This window comes from Spermophilus citellus (genome assembly GCF_964194105.1).
Source record: "Spermophilus citellus genome assembly, chromosome: 3".
NCBI classification, from domain to species: Eukaryota; Metazoa; Chordata; class Mammalia; order Rodentia; family Sciuridae; genus Spermophilus; species Spermophilus citellus.
Window position 1 is genome coordinate 6824534 of NC_138184.1, and position 22029 is coordinate 6846562.

At 39.6% G+C, this 22029-nt stretch overlaps 2 protein-coding genes across 2 annotated transcripts; both read left to right on the top strand.

The window, feature by feature from the left end:
- Positions 1-9502: 9502 nt before the first annotated feature.
- Positions 9503-10441, top strand: LOC308645473 (olfactory receptor 7E24-like; the record flags this gene model as incomplete). Its single annotated transcript, XM_081287659.1, has 1 exon — positions 9503-10441. Exon 1 carries the CDS (start codon positions 9554-9556, stop codon positions 10439-10441), a length of 888 nt encoding a protein of 295 aa, XP_081143785.1. The 5' UTR covers positions 9503-9553.
- An 8607-nt stretch (positions 10442-19048) lies between these two features.
- Positions 19049-19996, top strand: LOC308645791 (olfactory receptor 7E24-like; the record flags this gene model as incomplete). Its single annotated transcript, XM_081288199.1, has 1 exon — positions 19049-19996. The coding sequence occupies exon 1, from the start codon at positions 19133-19135 to the stop codon at positions 19994-19996; it is 864 nt and encodes a 287-aa protein (XP_081144325.1). The 5' UTR covers positions 19049-19132.
- Positions 19997-22029: the final 2033 nt, after the last annotated feature.

The window sequence follows — 22029 nt, forward strand, 5'->3', positions numbered from 1 at the left end:
GGCCATCAGCTCTGACCCCCACCTCCACACCCCCATGTACTTCTTTCTCTCCAACCTGTCCCTCACTAATTTTGGTTTCATCTCCACCAAGATCCCAAATTTGCTGGTGAATATTCACACTCACAGGGTTGTTGTCTCCTATGTAGGCTGCTTGATGCAGATGTCTCTTTTCCCTTTTTTGGATGTATTAATTATATTCTTCTAACTCTTATGGCCTATGACCAGTTTGTGGCCATCTCTCACTCTCTGCATTGCCCAGTTATAATAAACTCTCACCTCTGTGGCTTCTCAATTTTGATGTCTTTTTGCTGATTCTCTTGGACTCTCAGCTGCACAATTTGATGATCTTACAGATTACCAGCTTCAAGGATGTGGAAATTTCTAACTTCTTCTGTGACCCTTCTCAACTTTTTCATCTTTCCTGTCCTGACACCTTCTCTGATAACATACTCAAGTATTTTTTGTTGCCAAATATGGCCCTTCCCCCATCTCCAGGAACCTTTTCTTTTACTAATATTATGTCCTCCGTTCTGAGGATCCCATCCTTAGGAGGGAAGTACAAAGACTTCTGTGGCTCTCACCTGGCCGAGTTTGTTTATTTTATGGAACAGGCATTGGCAAATACATTCGTTCAGCTGTGTCATATTCTCACAAAAAGGGTGCAGTGGCCTCAGTGATGTGCACTGTGGTCACCTTCATGCTGAACCCCTTCATCTTCAGCCTGAGGAACAGGGACATTAATGGAGCACTGAGGAGTCTGCACAGCAGATATGGTCCTATCTAGAATTCTAGATAGGGCAGGTGGTGGGAGGGAAAGGGAGGTGTCAGGGGATTAGCAAAGATGGTGGAATGTGATGGCCATCATTATGCAAAGTACATGTATGAAGACATGAATTGGTGTCAACATACTTTGTATACAACCAGAGATATGAAAAACTGTGCTATATATATGTAATAAGAATTTTAATGCATTCCACTGTCACTTATTTTTTTAAAATCAATAAAAAATAAAATAAAATTAATAATAATAAAATAGATATTGTGTCCACCCAAAACAAAAAAATAAATATTCAAAAAAATTGAAAACATGAAATCACTGTTCTATGTTAAATAATTTCCTCTATAGTAGGTTAACAATGCAATTAACCAAGGCAATAAAACTATGTTACAAATATGACTGTTACAACATAAAAAAAAGAATCCATCTGGTCCTTGGCTTTACTTGGTTGATAGGTTCTTAATGACATTTTCTATTTCATTACTTGAACTTGATCTCTTTAAATCATGAATGACTTCCTCTTTCAGTTTGGGTAGATCATTTTTCTAGAAATGTTTTAATGTCTTTGATATTTTCTAATTTCTTAGAATATAAACTTTCAAAATAGTTTCTAATTATCTTCTGTATTTCAGACATGACCAATTTGATGTTTTCTTCTTCATCTTGCATTTTAGTAATTTGAGTTTTCTCTCTCTTTCTGTTTGTTAGAGTGACCAGGGGTTTGCCTATTTTCTTTATTTTTTTCAAAGAACCAACTTTTTTGTCAGTTTTTTCAATTGTTTTGATTTCATTGTTTTCAGCTCTGATTTTAATTATTTCCAGTCCTCTACTGCTGTTGGTGTTGATTTCTTCTTCATCTTTTTTTTCCCAAGGGCTTTGATATGTAGTTTTAGTCATTTATTTGTTGACTTTTTATTCTTTTAATGAGTGCACTCAATGAAATAAACTTTCCTCTCACTACTGCCTTCTCTGTCCCAGAGATTGTGATAATATTGTGTCAGTGTTCTCATTTACTTGTAAGAATTTTATTTAATCCTTGATTTCTTCTACTGTCCTTTTGTCATTCAATACTTTATTATTTAGTCTCCATTTGTTACAGTAGCTTATATTTTTTTATTTTATCATTGATTTCTAATTTCATTCCATTGTGGTCTGATAGAATGTAGTGTATTATCTCTCTCTCTCTCTCTCTCTCTCTCTCTCTCTCTCTCTCTCTCTCTCTGTGTGTGTGTGTGTGTGTGTGTGTGTATGTATTTACTAAGAGTTGCTTTGTGGCATAAGATATGGTCTATTTTAGAGAAAGAGTCATGCTTCTGAGAAGTAAGCATATATATTTATTGATGGATTATATATATTAAGTCTGAATTATTGATTATATTATTTAGTTCTATAGTTTCCTTACTTAGTTTTTGTTTGGAAGATCTGTCCAGTAATGGGAGATTTGTGTTAAATTCACCCTGTATTGCTGTGCTCTAGTCTATTTGACTCTTGCAATTGAGAAGAGTTTTTTTTGATGTACATAGATGTTCCATTGTTTGTGGCACAACTATTTATAATTGTATGTCCTGCTTATATATACTTCCCTTAAGAAGTATGAAATATCCTTCTTTGTTTCTTCTGATATCTTTGGTTTGAACTCTACTTTATTTGAGATGAAAATGGACACCCCTGCTTGAATATGCAATCCATATGGGTGATAAGTTCCCCCCCCCATCCTTTCACCTTCAGCCTGCAAATGTCTTTGCCCATGAGCATATTGTTGGGTCTTGCTTTTTAATCCAAACTGCCAATCTATGACTTTTGATTGATGAGTTTAGGCCATTGACATTCAAGGTTATTATTGTGATACATTTTGTATTCCCTGTCATTTTGATTTATTTCTGTTTTTTAATTTGACTTAGTTTCTCCTTTGGTTGAATGTCCCTTTAGTGTAGATCCTCCCTTTTCTGGTTTTCACTGACTGAACAGGTCTTGTATGTGCCTGGTCACTGAAAAAGGAGCCCTATACTTCTCATTAACAGCATCTACAAACTTCAGTTACTCAAGAACAATGGCAGACATGTCCATGAGCCTAGGAAAAGTAAAGTAGGAACAGAGGAGAGTGAGAGGAGACCCTAGAGCTTATTCTGAGACACAGTTTATAGTTTCTCATCATTCCAGTGCTGCAGAGTCCTTTGACAATTGTCCTGAGCAGGAGAACCACTATTTTTTAAATGACTGAATGCTTCATTTAAAAAAAATTAATGACCAAGTATATGTAACTTAAGCATATGCTCATTAGGTTCCAATAGCAATGTTTTGTTGTTTGTATTTATATTGCATATTTATACTGAGAATAGACATTAAAAGATGATTGTCTTTAAAACACAGAAGTGAGAGCAGTAAATTGAGTACACAAATTCCCTCCCAATTATAGCTAGAGTCCAAATCTTAAGTGGACCTTCATTTTCTTTTCTTCATTTTCCTGCATTAATGTTGAGAAGTCCTTAGAGATTGCATTGCATGGACCAATTAGTTCAATAATGAGCTCTGTGCATTGAGCTACCAAGATCCTATATTAGTCCACAGTCAGCCTGTGCCTGGAGCCCTTCAGTGGATGGTTCTTGTCCAGTGATCTGCGTGGCTGTGTCCCCTGCTGTGGTTCTGCATCAGGAAGCTCCCAGCTGACAGCATGTTCATAGGAATGCTGCAAACAGAGTCTGAGCCTTTGCTGGGCACCAGGTATGGGTGGGTCTTGGCATGTGCACTTCTTTTTCATGAGCCAGCAGAGAAGCAGTATAACCCAGTAGGTGCAGATGGAGTCTTGGGACCCTGGAAGAAAGATGGAAAGTATTGCTCCTCTATCAGAAGGACCAACATCACACTTTGAGTATTCAGATGGGAGTCTTCAGTATGTCAATTTCCATGAATCTTGTTTGAAAAGTTTATATTTTTATGTTTGCTATGGTATCAGATATCTTATTTAAAATGTGCTCTCCATTCACACTGCTTCTGTTTTTCATGGAGTACAAAATGTGTCCTCAAAAGTGTTCACTAGCCTGGTGCAGCGGTGTGTGTATGTAATCCTGGTGGGTTGGGAGGCTGAAGTGGAGGTTCACAAGTTCAAGGCCAGCCTCAGCAACTTAGCAAGGCCCTCATCAACTTAAGGAGGTCCTGTCTCAAAAAATGAAAAGAGCTAAGGATATGGTCCTGTGGCTAGGCACCTCTGAGTTCAATTTCTGGTACTAAAAAATAAAAAGAAAACAGAAAGAATGAATAGAAAAAAAATATTTCCTAAGCACCACTCTGGTGGTAATAAAAATGAGGAGGATGATGCCAAAAACCAGAGCACCAGGGACTGATGCTCAGAGCTTCCCAGGCTCAGGGAGTGAGCAATGTGTTCTCTATCATGGGTTTCATTTCTTGTGCATTGTCGCACTCTGAAAATGCATGCCCCTTTTATCATTATTTTACAGTAAAAAAGGAACATTATATTTATGCCACTTTCTCTTGTTAGGTAGGAAAGACTGCAGCCTTTTTACACTGGGCTGCCTGACCATGGAAACAGGACATCACAGGAGAATCCTGGCAGGCTGTCCCATCAATAAGCCAAGAGCCATTCCTCTTCCCTGTCACTACAGAAAGAGAGGGTTGCCCATAGTGCAGTTTCTTGCTGGATTCTTGGTGATCAAGGGCAGAGCAGGCAGGTGCCTGCTGTATGCACTATGGAAGAACAACCACAGGTCACAGGAGAGGTCACAGTAGGGGAGGCTGATGATCATTCAGCACAGATCACGCTATTGGGCCCCTTCCAGGACCTCCTTGGACCTTACCATATGACCTTTCATGCTTGAAAACAGCCCTTTAATCTTAAAACAAACTTAATATTATGTCTTTATTTTATTTTATTCTTACATCAATGGAAAGAACTTAAATGTATACCTTATTTTTAAAACCTTAGGACATAGATAGAGAACTTTATATTTCATGGAAGAAAACAAAAACACACAGCAAATGGGTCTTAGAGTCTTTCAGTCCCACTTATTGTGTCTGTGAAGGAGCAAGTCACTAGTGTCTGGATTCAGCATTGATATCTAAGTTGGTTTTTGTTTGATACAACTGCATTGACTAAGGATGAAATAGATACATCGTGCTCTTACAGGAATAATGTGGGATTTTTTGAAAAAATTCTGAGCAAAATAAGATCTAGATATTAATGTTACTGTTAGTAGTGATTAGGTTAATCTTCATGCAACTCAAATAATTAATCCCCTACTCAAAGTTCCAATTTTTCTATTTCTGGTTTGGATATTTTATTTTTGATGCTCCACAAATCTGTGCTGTGTATTTGGGAAGGTGTCCCTCTTTCTATTTGTGACTCGCTGGGGCCCATGCTTGTCTTGGCACAGGGAGCATCTAAAACAGATGTGTTCCACATTGAATTCATCTGATCTTTCTTCCCCAAAATGGCCCAAATTAATTTGGATTCATGGACTTCTTGCTTCCAGTCTGTACTTTCATTCTTTGAAGCAAAGCCCCATGAAAATCATGGCAAGTTAATCACTATCGTTTTGTGTCCTTGTCATAGACATAGGAACCTTTTATTTTTATTTAATTCTCTCTAACTTAGTCGAGTTTCAGCACTCATGACATAGATTTTCTAAAGTAAAAAATAGCAATATATGGTAGGACCTGAGGGATCCCCAGAAACCCGAGCCTTCTACTGAGGCACATATCAGAGTTTCCCACTGTGGCATCTCTGTGGTCTGTTTACAATTTCTTTCCTCAAAATTGTTGGAATTTCCCTAATCATACATCTTTTAATTTAAAGTCACATTGACCAATCAGTTATCGAGTTCCGAATTTGCTTTGGTGCTGCACATGTTTTGGAGCTCGGTGTTGCTCTCCCTCTCTCCTTAAGCAGTTGGAGCCAGGAGAAGTGTAGTGATTCTCACACTGTGCACACACTGGCGAGGCTGTGATATCAATAAAGTGTTGCTTTTATGACTCAAATGAAAACACTTTATTTTCTACCTGAGCAACATAGAAATATCCTATAAACCAGATAAGACTTATTTAGGTGTCATTATGCAGAAAATACATCAAGTTCAGCAGTGTTTGGTGACACATATTAAGATGAAGACATAGGTGACAAACACAGTCTCTAGGACAAGATTCCTCCGTGTTTCTCTTTACTAGCAAAACAATGATCCTTATTGTTTTCTCAAAACCCTGTTTTTAATATTGAATTGGTATTGGGTAAAAGTTGAAGCTTTTAGTAACAAATTGGTAACCCACCTGGAATCCCACAGCTGCCCCCACCCTACCCTTCTTGGGCAGCTCTGGCACTCCAGGCAACCCCTTCCACCCTAAGGATGCAAGGTGGCTTGTGAGCTTATTAAGAAATGACTGCTGGGGAACTAGGACCTTGTGGCTTTGTCTTGTGAGGAAGCAGAGGAGATGTACCTGTGAGTAAATTGAAGGACTTAGGGACTGTTCCAGCAGCTGCTAGGGAAACTTTTCCTATGGGGAACTCCAATGTCTGTTTCTGAACCCTAAAGATTGCTATATTTTGGTCTATTGGAGGAAAAAGGAAACTTAATACAGTAAACATGCAACACATTTGGCCATCTGGTAAGTAGCCAGTATGCATACCAACACCCTTTTGAGTCTACACATCTGGTTCTCCTTCATGGGCGTATGATAATATTGGGATAAACACAACTAGTATGTGTAACTAGAATGCTCTTTAAAAATCAAAGGGAGATCAGTATGGCAGAGGAAAGGACTGTGGGAGGGAGGATAGGAGGGTAAGGAGAAATACTAGGGAATGACACTGGCCAAATTGTACCATTATATTTTGTGCATGTATGAATATGTAACAATAAATCTCACCATTATGTACAACCATAATACACTCATAATAATATGGAAAAAACCCAAATCCAACTATTAAGTATAACTATAATGATTATGATTTTTTTAAATTGGTAAGTAAATGTAGATCTTATAGAGTAAATTTTGACATGCATTGTTCTTTGGAGATCACACCCATATCCCTGCTGATATATTATATAGAAATTCTTATTTGTGTTATATGGAGAGATGAAAAACAATTTTGAAATGATTGTCATACCTTAGTGCTTAAATGATGTACTTTCTTCAGGTAATGCTTTGTGTAGGATAAAGACTTTGAAGTAGAAGAATGATCTTCACAAATGGAATAAACACCTCAGTGTAATTAAACGGTGCATTTCTGGGGCAATAGGTATTGTGTTGTGCACTACTTAGATAAGATTTCGGTGCAATTTAGGTAATTTTTAATGGAAACTTTATGGGAACATAAATTAATATTGACATAGAAACATCAACAGAAAATCACACTTCTCCATTTCATGAAGTAGGTGTGTTTGGGAGACAGTTTTGCAGGAGAGTGCAATCAGGCAGAGATAATAATGTCACAGGGGAAGAGATGCTTCTGGAGATGAGTCTAAGGGGTTTCCAGGGGAAAATGGGAGCTCAGCTCCAGACCCGTGTGGTTCTTGGCATATGTGATGGAAAAGAACTTCAGCAGGGGCTGGACAGAGGCATGGACAGAGGTTTATTTAGGAAGGCAGCTACACATGCAAGGGAGAATATGGGCTGTCTTGAGACTAAGAGGAAGCACTGTTTTGGGCTGGGTGTCCAATGTTTATAGAAGGGCTGTATCAGGTCCTGGACAGGAGGTGGAGCCAGGGTTGTGCTTGACAATTCTGTACCACTTTTCCCTGCACTTGTTTATTTTCCCAATATTACAGGGGCATGAACCCAGGGCATGGGCCAAGGGCATGTTGTTCAAGATTTATAACTGTGCTTTCTACATCTCAAAGACTTGTGGATGTTTCCTTTAAGATTCAGTATTTCCCCTCTCTTTATCCTAAATCTCTAGCTCACTAAGAACTCAAATCTCTCAGGTAATTATTAAAAAATCTCTCTATACAGTGTTAGTCCTGAGACAAGTATTGTCAAATACATATATTGTAACATAGGTAGTGGGTGTTATTGAAATATGAGAAGGTAATATTCATGGAACTTTTTCTAAGTGCGAGGATGTTGTCAGACAGTGGTTTCCAACTCTGGAGTAAGAATAAAACCACCTAGGATTTCACATGCAGATATCCTGATTCAACTGGTGTTGGTCTGATTTCACAGTATGTGGATAATCTAAAATATCCAAAGATGAATATAACATTAACTGAGATAAAACCACTAGTTAGGTAATTTTAACTAACCACTAGTTATTTTAAATATAGGTATTTGACAATACTTGACTCAGGACTAGCACTGTATAGACAGATTTAAATAATTACCTGAGAAATTTGAGTTCTTAGTGAGCTAGGGATTTAAGATAAAGAGAGTGGAAATACTGAATCTTAAATCTTTCAGGGAGAGATAGTAATGTTATGGGGGAAAAGATGTTTCTGGAGATGGGTCCAAGGGGTTCCCAGGGCAGAGGGAGAGCTCAGCTCCAGACCAGTAGGGTTCTTGGCATATTGATGGAGAAGAATCTTCAGCTGGACAGAGGCATGGACAGAGGTTTATTTTTAAAGGCAGGTACACATGCAAGGGAGAATGTGGGTTGTCATGAGGCTGAGGGAAGCCCTTTTTGGGGCTGGGTGTCAAATGTTTATAGAAGGTCTGTATCAGGTCTTGGTCAGGAATGGAGCCAGGGTGGAGGTGCACAATTTTGTACCACTTTTCCCTGCACTTATTTATTTCTGCCATATTACAGGGGCATGAGCCAAGGGTATGGGCCAAGGGCATGTTGTTCAAGTTTTATAACTAACCAGAGAGTCCACAAAGTGGAAATAATGTGGTTAGAAATAAAAGCTGAGCTTTGGGCCTTTTTTTTGGTGATGAAATCTTAAACTGCAAACTTGATGGACTGAGATCACAAAACCATAGACCAGTTTTAACAAGTCAGCTGGAGGACAGAATAAAGGAAAGAAAAACAGTGAAAAGCTCTTCTATATGCCAGCTATTCTGCTGATGTTGTGTGGGTTCTTACAAATAAACCAATGTAAAATCAAATTATTCAAAGTGTTTTATCATTTATGTTTTTAATATCATCTCTTTCAGCCACATTTGTGATCAGGGTTACTATTGATTTTGTGCATTTAGCTCAATAATATTTATTGAAATTTGAAATGTGCCAAAGACAAGGAAATTTGCATTATATTACATGGCTTTAAAGAGCAAGCTTTAATCTGCAGAAGAGGGCAATGAGAAAATAAAAAATGATGAGACACTTTGAAGACAAATGGCTCATGACCATGCTTTATGACTGAGACTCATTACTCTCAACTTGTTAGAACAAAGCAAAGTAAATTGAGCTGGTTCTTAATAAACTTTCATGAACATCATTTTTTCTTAATAAAAAACATTACTTTTCCTGAATTTCCCCTTAAATGGTAGGCTATAATTTACTGTAATCATGAACCTCCTCTTTCTGCTCCTGAGCTTTTAACATTGATCAGTTAAATGTCTGAAATAGGGTGTGGAGAGAGGGGTGAATGATGTAGACAGCAACAGCGAAAAAATGTGCATGTCTGGGTGTCTCAGGACTGGGACCTATGTTGAGGGCGTGTGGATCTCCAGTGTGAGCAGCTTCCTAGTGAATACCTGAATCCAAATGCATGCAGAGGGAGCAGAGCCTGCTGATGGGTTTCTTTTTTTTTCTTACACCCTTTGCTTTTCCAAAGGTGTCCAAGCAACACAAAAGCACAAAATTTAACTCACATATCAGAATTCTATCTAATGGAACTCTCAGAGGATCCAGACCTGCAGCCACTCCTCTTTGGACTGTTCCTGTCCATGTACCTGGTCGCAGTGTTTGGAAACCTGCTCATCATCCTGGCTGTCAGCTCTGACTCCCACCTCCACACCCCCATGTACTTCTTCCTCTCCAACCTGTCCTTGGCTGACATTGGTTTCATCTCTACCACAGTCCCCAAGGTGCTGGTGAACATCCTAACTCACAGCAGAGACATCTCCTATGTGGGCTGCCTGACACAGATGTCTGTTTTTACCATTTTTGTATGTATGGATTATATTCTTCTGAGTGTGATGGCCTATGATCGGTTTGTAGCCATCTGTCACCCCCTGCACTATTTGGTCATGATGAATCCTCGTCTCTGTGGTTTCTTAACTTTGGTTTCATTTTTGTTCAGCCTTTTGGACTCCCAGATGCACAATTTCATGATCTTAAAAATTACCAACTTCAAGAGGATAGAAATTTCCAGTTTCTTCTGTGACCCTTCTCAAATTCTGAATCTCTCCTGTTCTGACACTTTCTCTAATAACATTTTCAAATATTTTCTGGTAGCCCTCTATGGCCTTTTCCCCATCTCAGGGATTTTTTTCTCTTACTATAAAATTGTTTCCTCCATTCTGAGAATCCCATCCTCAGGGGGGAGGTACAAAGCCTTCTCCACCTGTGGCTCTCACCTGGCAGTTGTTGGGTTATTTATAGGGACAGGCCTTGGAGTGTACCTTGGGTCAGCCGCATCACATTCTCCCAGGAAGATTGCAGTGGCCTCTGTGATGTACACTGTGGTCACCCCCATGCTGAACCCCTTCATCTACAGCCTGAGGAACAGGGACATTAAAGGTGCCCTGAGGAGGCTGCACAGCAGGATGGCCTAAATCTCAGACCCTGTGGTGTCCAGTTGCAATGTGTGTTGGAAAATTCATTATAACTACTTATCAAGATCAGTTAATCTGCCTCTTCAGGAACATTGATGGGTTTAATACCACATTAAGTGCAATGCCTCCAGCCAATGATGGGAAAGACTGTTTTGGAGTTCTTCATATTTGGAACAAAGGATCAATTTGAAATAATGAAGGATTTTTGAGATGTTGATGATGAATATTTCTAAAAAAACATCTATGTGATCGATGATGCTTATCATAATACTTGAGAATGGTTAAAAGAAAAAAATTTAACTTAATTTACTGCAACTATAGTAATATAAAGCTAAATTTTTTTAGGAAATAAAAAAATCATAGTAGAGAAGAGCCTCTTCCTTAGTAGAGATAAACTGATAAACATTGGTAGATGTTCATTTTCTGCTCGTCTTCTCCATCATTAATATTAGCAAGCTCTTAAGAGTTGCTGATATGCTTTAGCTACTTGGTACACTAGGAGCCTTATGCACTGAGCCACCAATGTCACCCAGTAGTCAACAACCAGCCAGTGCCTCCAGCCCTTCAGCTTGAGGACCCCAGTGCAGTGGGCGCCATTATGCATCTCTTCCTGCTGTCGATGTCAGCATCAGGAAGCACCTAACTGAGCGTGTGTTGACATCTGGAGGCTGAAGTCAGTGCCACTGGGCACCAGGGAGGTGGAGCTTTGGACCTGCCCTCCTTAGTTCTAAGTCAGCAGAGCCCCAGTGTGAATCAGGAGCTGCTGTGGAAGGGAAGGGTGGAGGAAGGACATTGCATAGAATTATTTCTTCACCATTAGGAGGAGCATGCACTTTGTCTACCCAGATGGGAGAACAAGGGGCTGATTGTCAGGGATGGTACTGTGAGTTCTATGCTTTGTTGTGGTGAGCACAACAGAAAGCTCATGGAAAGTCTTCTTTAACTGCCACCTGACTCTTCCTGCCACACACTGTCATCCACAAGGGTAGAAAAGGCAACCCTTTAAACTGTGTCCTCAACACTCCAGATGGTTTGTGAAGGAGATGATGAGAATGTGAATGAAGAAGAGGATGATTTTTTGTTGGGGATTCTGAATGCCAGGTGTTAAGCTATCTATTAGATTGTTTGAATTCACATTCAAAGTCTTCCCACGGCATAAGTATCACCCAATTTTATTTTAGAAAACAGAAATGAGCACAGGTGTGCATGTAACTTGGGCTAGGTATTCAGATTGGATAACTGCAGCCATGTTTGAAACACTGTGTGGATTTGAGGCATATGGCATTTGTGCAAGCCACTGCTGACAGGTTGTCCCCTCCATAAAACAATCATGTGTTTCAGTTTCCCGTCACTCCAGGATGGGACCAGTTTTCTTTTGCCCTTCCTTTGGGATTTCTTGTAGATTCCAGGACAAAGCAGTCAGGGCATCAGTTGCATCATTTCTACATGAATGGCTGAGACAAGACAAATGTCCAGGGGGAATATCCCCCTGTATCCCCAACTCCAGGTCACACCTGCAGCTCTTACATCCACCTGTATATTATAATTAACCCTCTCCATCAAATAGGAGCAAAGTAGGTCTGGATTTCATTACTACTCAGGGACTTTTAAGGGTTAAGAATGTACCAGAGATGTCGCTCTAACTAAGACCTCTTTATTCTGCTGAAAACTTTCTGATTGTTGCAAAACACTGAAAAAGATGAGTGCATCAGACCCAGAGTCTCACAATTTCACTTTGGCTGCTGTTGGTGGACACAGGTGCTAGTGTCTATGATACTCAGTAATGTCCTCCAAGTTGATTTCTAGTTGATACAACATCATTGAACTCAGATTAAACAGAAATTGTTTCTTCCTGTGTGATTGATATGTGATGAATGTACAACATATGGGCAAAAGAAAATTAGTTATTATAAATATGGAAATGTCAATCTGTATTATTCAAATGAATTATCCTGTGACCTGTTACTATTTTCATATTTCTGTAATGGTACAGCCTCTTATTCCCTTTCATATGTATATGCTATATGTTGGTTGAAAAATGAACTCTCCGTCATTTCTGATTTCCCAGAGCCTCTACCATATTAGGCACAGAGAGATAAAAATTAAAACTATGTTTGAATAGACCTTTGCTACATTCACAGGTCCTGGCCGTGCTCAAGAGGGTTTCAACACAGTGGTGCTCTCCTGTCTGTGCCTTCAATCTACTAAAAAATGTCCTAAGAGCAGAAGATTATATTGAGCACCTCATGTTTGTGTCTGTGTCATGTACACAGAAGCCCCAAGTTTTCTCTCAACAGAATCTGCAACATTCAATTACTCAACATCAATAGCAGAGACGTTCATGAACCTAGGAAACATGAAGCAGGAACAGAGGGAATTGAGAGACCCTTAGAGCTTGGTCTGAGACACACTTCAGAGTTTCCCATCATTCCAATGCTGTAGAGTCCTTTGACAATCGTTCTGGGTAGTAGATCCAGTGATTTCTAAGAACTGAATGTTTAATTACAAAAAAACCCCTTAATAACCAAATAAATGTCACTCAAGTGTATATTTATTATTGTTCAATCTATTTTTTCTTATTTATATTATAACCTAGTAAAAATGGAACTTAAAAAGCAGAGAAGTGGGCTGGGGATGTGGTTCAAGCAGTAACATGCTTTCCTGGCATGCACAGGGTGCTGGGTTCGATCCTCAGCACCACATAAATTAAAGATGTTGTGTCCACCAAAAACTGAAAAATAAATATTAAAACTCTCTCTCTCTCTCAAACAACAACAACAAAAAAAAAAAACAGAGAAGTGGTTCCATTCCAAGTTTTCTAAGAAATCTCCATTCTGCTTTCCAGAGTGGTGGCACCAATATGCAGTCCCATCAGCAATGTATGAGTGAGCCTTTTCCCTCCACATCCTCTATTTGTAGATTGTTTGAATTCATGTACAAAGTCTTTCCATGGCATAAGTATCACACAATTTTATTTTAGAGAATAGTAATAAACACAGGTGTTCATGTAAATTGGGCTAGGTATTCAGATTGAATAATAACTGAAGCCATATTTGAAATGCTGTGTGGACTTGAGGCACATGGCTCTTCATAATTGCCATTCTGACTGGAGTGAGATGAAATCTTAGAGTATTTTTGATTTGTATTTCTCTAAATGCTAGAAATGTTGAACACTTTTTTCATATATTAGTTGATAAATTGTATATCTTCTGTGAAGTATCTGTTCAGTTCCTTAGTTCATTTATTGATTTTTTTTTGGTGTTAAGTTTTTGGTGTGGAACCACCATTTGAGCCAGCTGCCCCACTCCTTGGTCTATATCCAGAGGACCTGAAATCAGCATACTACAGAGACACAGCCACATCAATGTTTATAGCAGCTCTATTCATAAAGTGTCTGTTCAGTTCCTTAATCCATTTATTGATTTTTTGGGGGGTGGTAGTAAGTTTTTGATGTGGAACCTCCATTTGACCCAGCTATCCCACTCCTTTGTCTATACCCAAAGGACCTGAAATCAGCATAATACAGAAACACAGCCACATCAATGTTTATAGCAGCTGAATTCACAATTCCATCTGGTTGGAAACAACCCAGATGCCCTTCAACAGATGAATGGATAAAGAAAATGTGGTATATACACAATGAAATATTATTCAGTCTAAGGAGGAGCTAGAGAATCTCACGTGAAGTGAAATAAGCCAATCTCAAAAAAACCAAAGGCCAAATGCTTTCTCTGATCTGCAGAAGCTAATTCATAGTGGGTGGTGGGTAGAGAAAAATGGAGTACCTTTGAACTGGGCATCGGGGAGTAAGGGAGAAGGGTGGGAAGGATGGAGGAATGAGATGGACATTATTACCGTATATACATGTATGATTGCATGAGTTGTGTGATTCTGCATCATGTACAGCTAGAGAAATGATAAGTTGTGCTGCATTTGTGTACAATGAATTAACTGAAATGCATTCTGCTTTCATGTATAACCAGTTAGGACAAATTTTTTAAAAAAGAAAAAAAAATAGAAGTGGTTAAGAAACATAAAATAAAAGAAGTAATTAATTATGCAAGGTTATTCCAAATTACAGCTAGGGTCCAAATCTTAAGTGGAACTTAATTTTCTCTTCTTCATCTTTCTGCATTAATGTTGGGAAGTCCTTAGAGATGGGCATTGCATAGACCAATTAGTCTAATTATGAGCTCTGTGCATAGAGCCTCCAAGGTTGTGTATTAATCCACAGTCAGCCTGTGCCTGCAGCCCATTCATTGATAGTTCTTGTCCAGTGAGCCACGTGGCTGTGTCTCCTGCTGGGGTTCTGCATCAGGAAGCTCCCAGCTGACAGCATATTCCTGGGAATGCTGGGCACAGAGTCTGAGCCTTTGTTGGGCACCAGGTATGGGTGGGTCTTGGCATTTGCACTCCTTATTATTACCCAGCAGTGAAGCAGCATAACCCTGAAAGTGCACTGAGAGGCTTGGAATTGCAAGTACTGCTTCTGTATCAGAAGAACTAACATCAAAGTTGGAATTCCCAGATGGGGGGATTTCATGAGGTCAATATTCATGTATGGTATTTGTGATTTTTTAAAATTACTTTTGATGGGATGTCATATATCTTATTTAAAATGTGCTCTCCACCCATGCTGTTTTTTTATTTCCTATTGGAAATAAAAACAATAGGAATAAAAACAATAAAAACAATTGGTCCTTCAACTATGTTTCCTAAGCGCTAGGAAAGACCTGTGGTGGTCTTGATAAGGATGATGAGGGGATGACAGAAGCCAGAAATGTCACTCAGGGTTTCCAGGCTCAGGGGCTGAGGAACAGATTTTGTGTTATCTGTCTCACTGTTTGTGTGTCGTACTCTGATAATGCATGCCTCATTTATTATTATTTTACTGTAAAAAAGAACTTTATAATTATGCAACTTGTTCTTGTTTGCTAGGAGACAGCAGCCTGGTTGCATTGGGCTCTCTGACCATGGACACAGGGCATCATGGGAGAATCCTGGCAGGCTGTTCCATCAGCAAGCCCACTACCCATTCCTCGTCCCTGTCCTGAAGAAAGAGAGCCTGGCCCATGGGGCTCTTCCTGTGGGATTCCTGGGGATTCACAGGAGAGAGCAGTGGGGGCACTTGCTGCATACACTATGGAGGAACAGCCACAAGTCACAGGAGAGGTCACAGTAGAGGAGGCTCATGATCATTCAGCATAAATCATGCTCCTGGCCTCCCTCCATAGCCTCCTTGAGCTCACCACATGCTCTTCCACGCGTGAAAACAGTCCTCTTAATCTCAGAGGAAACCTAATGTTAGGTCTTCATTTCATTCCCACTCAAAAAACTGGAAAGTGTTAAAAAATGTACCTGAGATTTACCAGTGGTTAAGATCTGTGGACGTAGGCTGAAAACTGTTAGGTGAGAAATTAAAAAAAAATATTGATCCATTTTAGAGTCTGTCATTCCCAATCTCTATGTCTGTACGGTAGTCCCTAGTTTCATGGGGGTCTAGAGTCAGCGTTGCCATCTGACCTGATTTCCCACTGATGCAACTGCAATGAGTAAAGATAAATAGATACTTGGTGCTATTCTCTGTATAATATGAGATATGTGAATAAAATCTGGGCAAAAAAATTCTAGGCATTATTGTTACTGTTAGCATGACTAGGTTGATCTTCATGCCACTCAACTAATGCATTTAGTGGTCTGAAGTGACTTTTTTCCTATTTCTGGATGGGACCCTTTACGTTTGCCCTTACAGATACATGTGCTGTGCATTTTAGAACAGTTTTCTTTTCCCTATTTCTTACTCTCCAGGTCCATGTTCTGCTTGGCATGGGAGGCATCTAGAGCAGGTCTGTTGGACATTAAACCCACGCTTCCTTTCTGTCCAAAATTGTCCAAATGAATATGGATGATCAGACTTGTGGCCTCCTGTCTGAACATTCATTCCTTTTAGCAGTGCCCATGGAAGTTGAAATAGTGTGTTTCTCTCTCCATGTTTTGGACATAGTGAACATTTAGTTTTATTTAATGTCATCCACAGTAGAAAAAGTTTCAGAAATCATGATGGAAATCTTTATGGATTTGAAGAGTGGCAATGAGGCAGAAGCTGAAGGGCACTTAACACTGCAGCCTTCCACGAGGCACATGTCAGAGTTTCAACTCATTCCAGCCTCAGTGCCCTAGACCATGGCTTTCCTCCATAATGCTGATAGTTATCTAATCATGGACTGTGTTTATTGAAATCATAGTGATCAAATATTTATTGAGTTCCACATTTCCTTTGATGCTGCACATGGTGTGGAGATGGTGTTATAATCTATGTTTCCCTTAAGCAGTGAGTAGGGAGAGGAGGAGAGATTTGCACACTGTGCACACACTTGCAGGTGGGATGTGGGTCTGAAATGCTGCCTTCCTGACTCCAGCCCAGGGCACCAGCCCTTCCGCTGCAGCCAGAGGGAAATGTATTCCCTGCACAAGATGAAATTTCCTCAGAAGTCTTCAAGGACAGCATATTCCTACTCGGGCTGATGCTTCATTTTCCTGATACATATTAGGATTGAGAAGATGTAGGTGATATTGTCTGCTGTTATAGGGACACAAATGTAGGTCAATAATAGCAAATTTCAACATGCATTTGTTTCCTACTGGAAATCAGTCTCCTATCCCCAACCAAGACATTATGGAACATTCTTTTTTTTAATATGGAAAATTTCATGAATTTGCATTTCATCCTTGAGCAGGGGCCATGCTAATCTTATCTGTTATCATTCCAATTTAATATATGTGTTGCCAAAGCGAGCATATTTTATTTGAATGACAAATCAATTGGCAGAAGGGTTTTGAAATCATTGCCATATTAATAAACTATCCAACTAAATGACAGTGTCCTTTCTTCAGGTAGCACTTTGCATCAGATAAAAACTGAAGAAGAGGAATGCACTTCACAGAGGAATTATGACCTCAATAGGCATATTTTTGCAGAATACTTAGATGAGTAATTTTAGGTACTTTTAAAGCAATTTGTAAAGGAAATTGTATGTTAGATAACACTAAAATGAAAATACCAGAGAAATAACACCTCCCCATCATGACAGTAGAAGTGTCTGGGAGACAGGTTTGCAGGAGAATGGAATCAGGCAGAGATACGAAGACTCAAATTTCTTATATACTGATTCAGTTCTCTTGCCAATGTTAGTCCTGGCACAAGTATTAGCAGATTAACTTATTTTAATATAGGTAATGGGTATTATGGACAAGAAGAGTAGATAATACTCATGGAGCATGTTCTATGTCAGGATGTTGTTAGACAATGGATATCATATCTGGTATAAGAAAGGACCCTGGAGAACTTCACATGTGGACATGCAGATACAATTGGTGTTGGTCTGACATCACTGTGTATAGATATTCTAAGATATTCACAGGGACACTTAATAGTGGGAGAGAATTACAAGTTATGCAGCTTGAGAGATTTGTTAAAATAATTTCCTGATGAGAACCATACAAGGTTGGGAATTATTACCCCATTTTACAGATGAGGAAGTTTTGAAGAAGTTGATTTATTATTTATTATTATATTCTGTTTTGTGCTGTATCCAGTTCAATCACAGTGAAAAATGAAAATGAACCCAAGTGTCCTTCATGTAGCCTAAATAAGAGAATTGAAATCAAGGTGTCAGGAATGACTGACCATAAAATCCATGAAGAAATAAGAAGATTGAAAATAAAACTTGAGTTTAAAGGCAGTTTTGGCAGGCTAGAGGAAGTACAGGATCAAGAAAAAGAAAAAGAGTTAAGTGCCATTTTATAGAACAGATAGTTTGCTGATATTGTATTGGTTGACACAATAAACCTGCATGAAATAAAACTACTCAAAGGAGATTTTACAGTCAAGGATTTAAAAATCATTGACAGGTACACTCCACACCAGTGTCACATTTGTGGTTAGTTCTATTATTGATTACATGCACTGAGTCAATCATGTTTATCATAATCAGAAGTTTATCAAAGGCAAGGATTCTTATTACATGTTATATAATTTTTAAAGAGAAATATGCACAAAGGAGGAAAATGAGAAGATCAAAGAATGATGAGACCCCTTGCAGAAAATGAAGCATACTGCTTTCTGGTTATGATGCATCCCCCTTGATTTAGTTGTCAGGACAAGCAGTTGTTACATAGTCACAAATATCTTGTCAAAGGAATTTGTTCCAAGGCCTAATTTAGAGGTATATCAACTGCTTCCTAATTTCTCTTACAGGAAAGTCATTACTTAATTCTTTTTTTTTCCTTAAGTAGTAAGATATATTTCATTGTGATCATGAACTTTTCTCCTCTGCTCCTGGATTTCTAACTTTGCTTATGAAAATGTCACAAATGTGAGTACGGAAAGAGGGTGAATTATGGAGAAAGAATGAAAGAGTATGTAGAGACTGGGAATCTCACTACTGACAACTGTTGAAGGTGTATGGACCTAACATATGAGCAGCTTCCTTGTACATACTCAAATTAAAATGCTTACAGAATAAGGGGTGTCTGTTTACATATTTTTTTTTGTAACACTTGCTTTGTTTTTTCAAAAGGTGTTCAAGCAGTATACTAGCACAAAACGTAACCCGTGTCTCTGAATTCCAACTCCTGAGCCTCTCAGAGAACCCAGACCTGCAGCAGATCCTCTTTGGACTTTTCCTGTCCATGTACCTGGTCACAGTGCTTGGGAACCTGCTCATCATCCTGGCTGTCAGCTCTGACTCCCACCTCCACACCCCCATGTACTTCTTCCTCTTCAACTTGTCCTTGGCTGACATTTGTGTCATCTCCACCACGGTCCCAAATATGATTGTAAACATTCAAACTCACAATGAACTTGTCTCCTATGAAGGATGCTTGACACAGATGTCTCTTTTTCTCATTTTTATTTGTATGGATTATATGCTTCTGACTGTGATGGCCTATGACAGGTTTGTGGCCATCTGTCACCCCCTGCATTATACAGTCATTATGAACCCTCGCCTCTGTGGCTTCTCAATTTTGGTGTCATTTTTGTTGAGTCTCTTGGACTCTCAGCTGCACAATTTGATGATCTTACAAATTACCAACTTCAAGAATGTTGAAATTTCCAGTTTCTTCTGTGACCCTTCTGTACTTCTGAATCTTTCCTGCACTGACACCTACTCTAACAACATTGGCAAGTATTTTCTTGCTGCTGTATATGGCTTTCTTCCCATCTCAGGAATCCTCTTCTCTTACTATAAAATTATGTGCTCTCTTCTGAGAATCCCCTCTTTAGGTGGGAAGTACAAAGCCTTCTCCACATGTGGCTCTCACCTGGCAGGTGTTTGTTTATTTTTAGGAACAGGTTCTGCAGTGTACCTTGGTTCAGCTGCATCACATTCTCCCAGAAAGGATGTGGTGGCTTCAGTGATGTACACTGTGGTCACCCCCATGTTGAACCCCTTCATCTACAGCCTGAGGAACAGGGATATTAAAAGGGCCTTGAGGAGGCTGATCTTTGTCTCTGTGGGGTCTGGTTACAATGTGTGTGGGAAAATGCAGTGAAGCTAAACACCTGGTCCTGTCAATATGCCCCTTTTGTGTTAATTTCCCATTGAGTTCCATAGTAGAATGGTGCAGACTATGTTGGGTGGCAAATTTGGGAAGTGTTTCTATTGGGAATAAGAATTAATATTGGTAATATGAAGAATGTTGGATCTGGATGATGGTTATTGTATCACAACAAAGTCTATATTTAATGCCATTAAACTATGCTATTGATGATGACAATAATGACAAGTATTTACAATGTAAAAATGCATAATGAAAATGTTCTTGGGAAGCTCCTATGTTTAAAAAAATAATTAAAGATGGGGCTGGGGATGTGGCTTAAGCGGTAGTGTTCTGGCCTGGCATGCATGCGGCCTGCGTTCGATCCTCAGCACCACATACAAACAAAGATGTTGTGTCCACAGAAAACTAAAAAATAAATATTAAAATTCTCTATATTTTGCGAAAAAAATAATAATTAAAGAATTCAAGAGTGAAAGTGGAATTTTTTCACAAAGAATTACTGAAAAACATTAGTTGATGTTCATTTTTTACCCTTATTCTTCTAACATTGCTGTTAGGAAGTCCTTAGTTTGTGATATGCTCACCTATTGGCCAGTCAGGAGTTCTATGCAATGAGCCTCCAAGGTCATACCATAGTCTATGGACATCCTGTGCCTCCAGCATTTCAGCTTGATGGCTCCAGTCAGTGTGCCTCACACTGTGTTTCTTCTCACAATGGTTGTGTCTTAGGAAGCCCCTACCTGAGCATGCACAGATGTCAGCCCTAAAGATGAGGTGGGAGGCCCCTGGGTACCAGCCATGTGGAATCCACTCTCCTTAGTCAAGACCACCTGAGCCAGTGTAAATAGGTAACTGCTGAGGGAGGTGAGGATGGAGGAAGGACCAACATGCAGTGTGGCTGCCCAGAGGGGAGAGCACTGCACATTGTCAGTCATGGGGACTGAGCGTCGAGGCACGCGTGTGACATCCATGGTGATGGTGAGCATGGTGGCAATGTCACTACAGTTTTTCTTTCCTCCCACACTGGTCCTTCTTACCACACACTGTCATCCACATGGAGGAATGTGCTCTTCACACTGTCCTCAGCACTGAGGTATGTCTATGTAGGTGAGAAGGAGGAGGTGGACCTGGATGAGGATAGCATCCAAACATAGGATCCTTCAATGAGAGATCCCTGAGTGCCTGAATTGTGAGCTATTTGTAGATTGTTTAAATTTGTCTGAAAATCTTCACCAAGGTATAAGTGCCATGATATTATATTTCACAGAATAGAGAGGATCAGAGTTTTTAGTAACTTGTGCTAGCTGTTTAGATCAACTAACTGAGGCTATGTTTGAAATGCACTGTGGGTTTGAGGCACATGGCATCTTGGCAGGACAATGTTGGCAGGGTGTCCCCTCCACAATCAACCTGTGTCTTACATTCTTGTCAGTCCAGGAGAGGACCCTGTTTTTCTGTGCACTTCCCTGTGGGAACTCTGGTGGATCCCCAGTGGGAGCAGCCAGTGCATCAGTTGCACCAGCTATGGAAGAATGGCTGATATAAGACAAGGATCTAAGGTCAAGTGGGCACAGATAATGCAAAACATACCTCCCTGTGTCCCCCTCTCTAGGACACCCTTGCAGCTGCCACATCCTCCTGCATGCTGATAATCAGCTCACTCAATTTAAAGAAGAGACCAAGATCAGGTCAGGATTTCATTACTCCTCATGGACTGGAAGGATTAAGACTGTGTTCAATACGTGCCTGCAGCTAAAACCTCTGGATTCTGATGAAAAAGCTCTGATTTTTGGAAAACAGCGAAGAGATTAGTGCATCAGATCCAGAGACATAAAATTTAATTTTGGCTTCTGTTGTCTCAGCTGGTTCTTTCTTGAATACCTGACAGGCTGTTAGTGTCTATGATACTCAGCAATGTCATCCAAGGTGGTTTATAGCTGGTATAATGCCATTGAATCCACATTAAACTGAAAATGTGTATCACCTATGTGACTGCTATTTGATGAAGGTGCAAAATATGGACA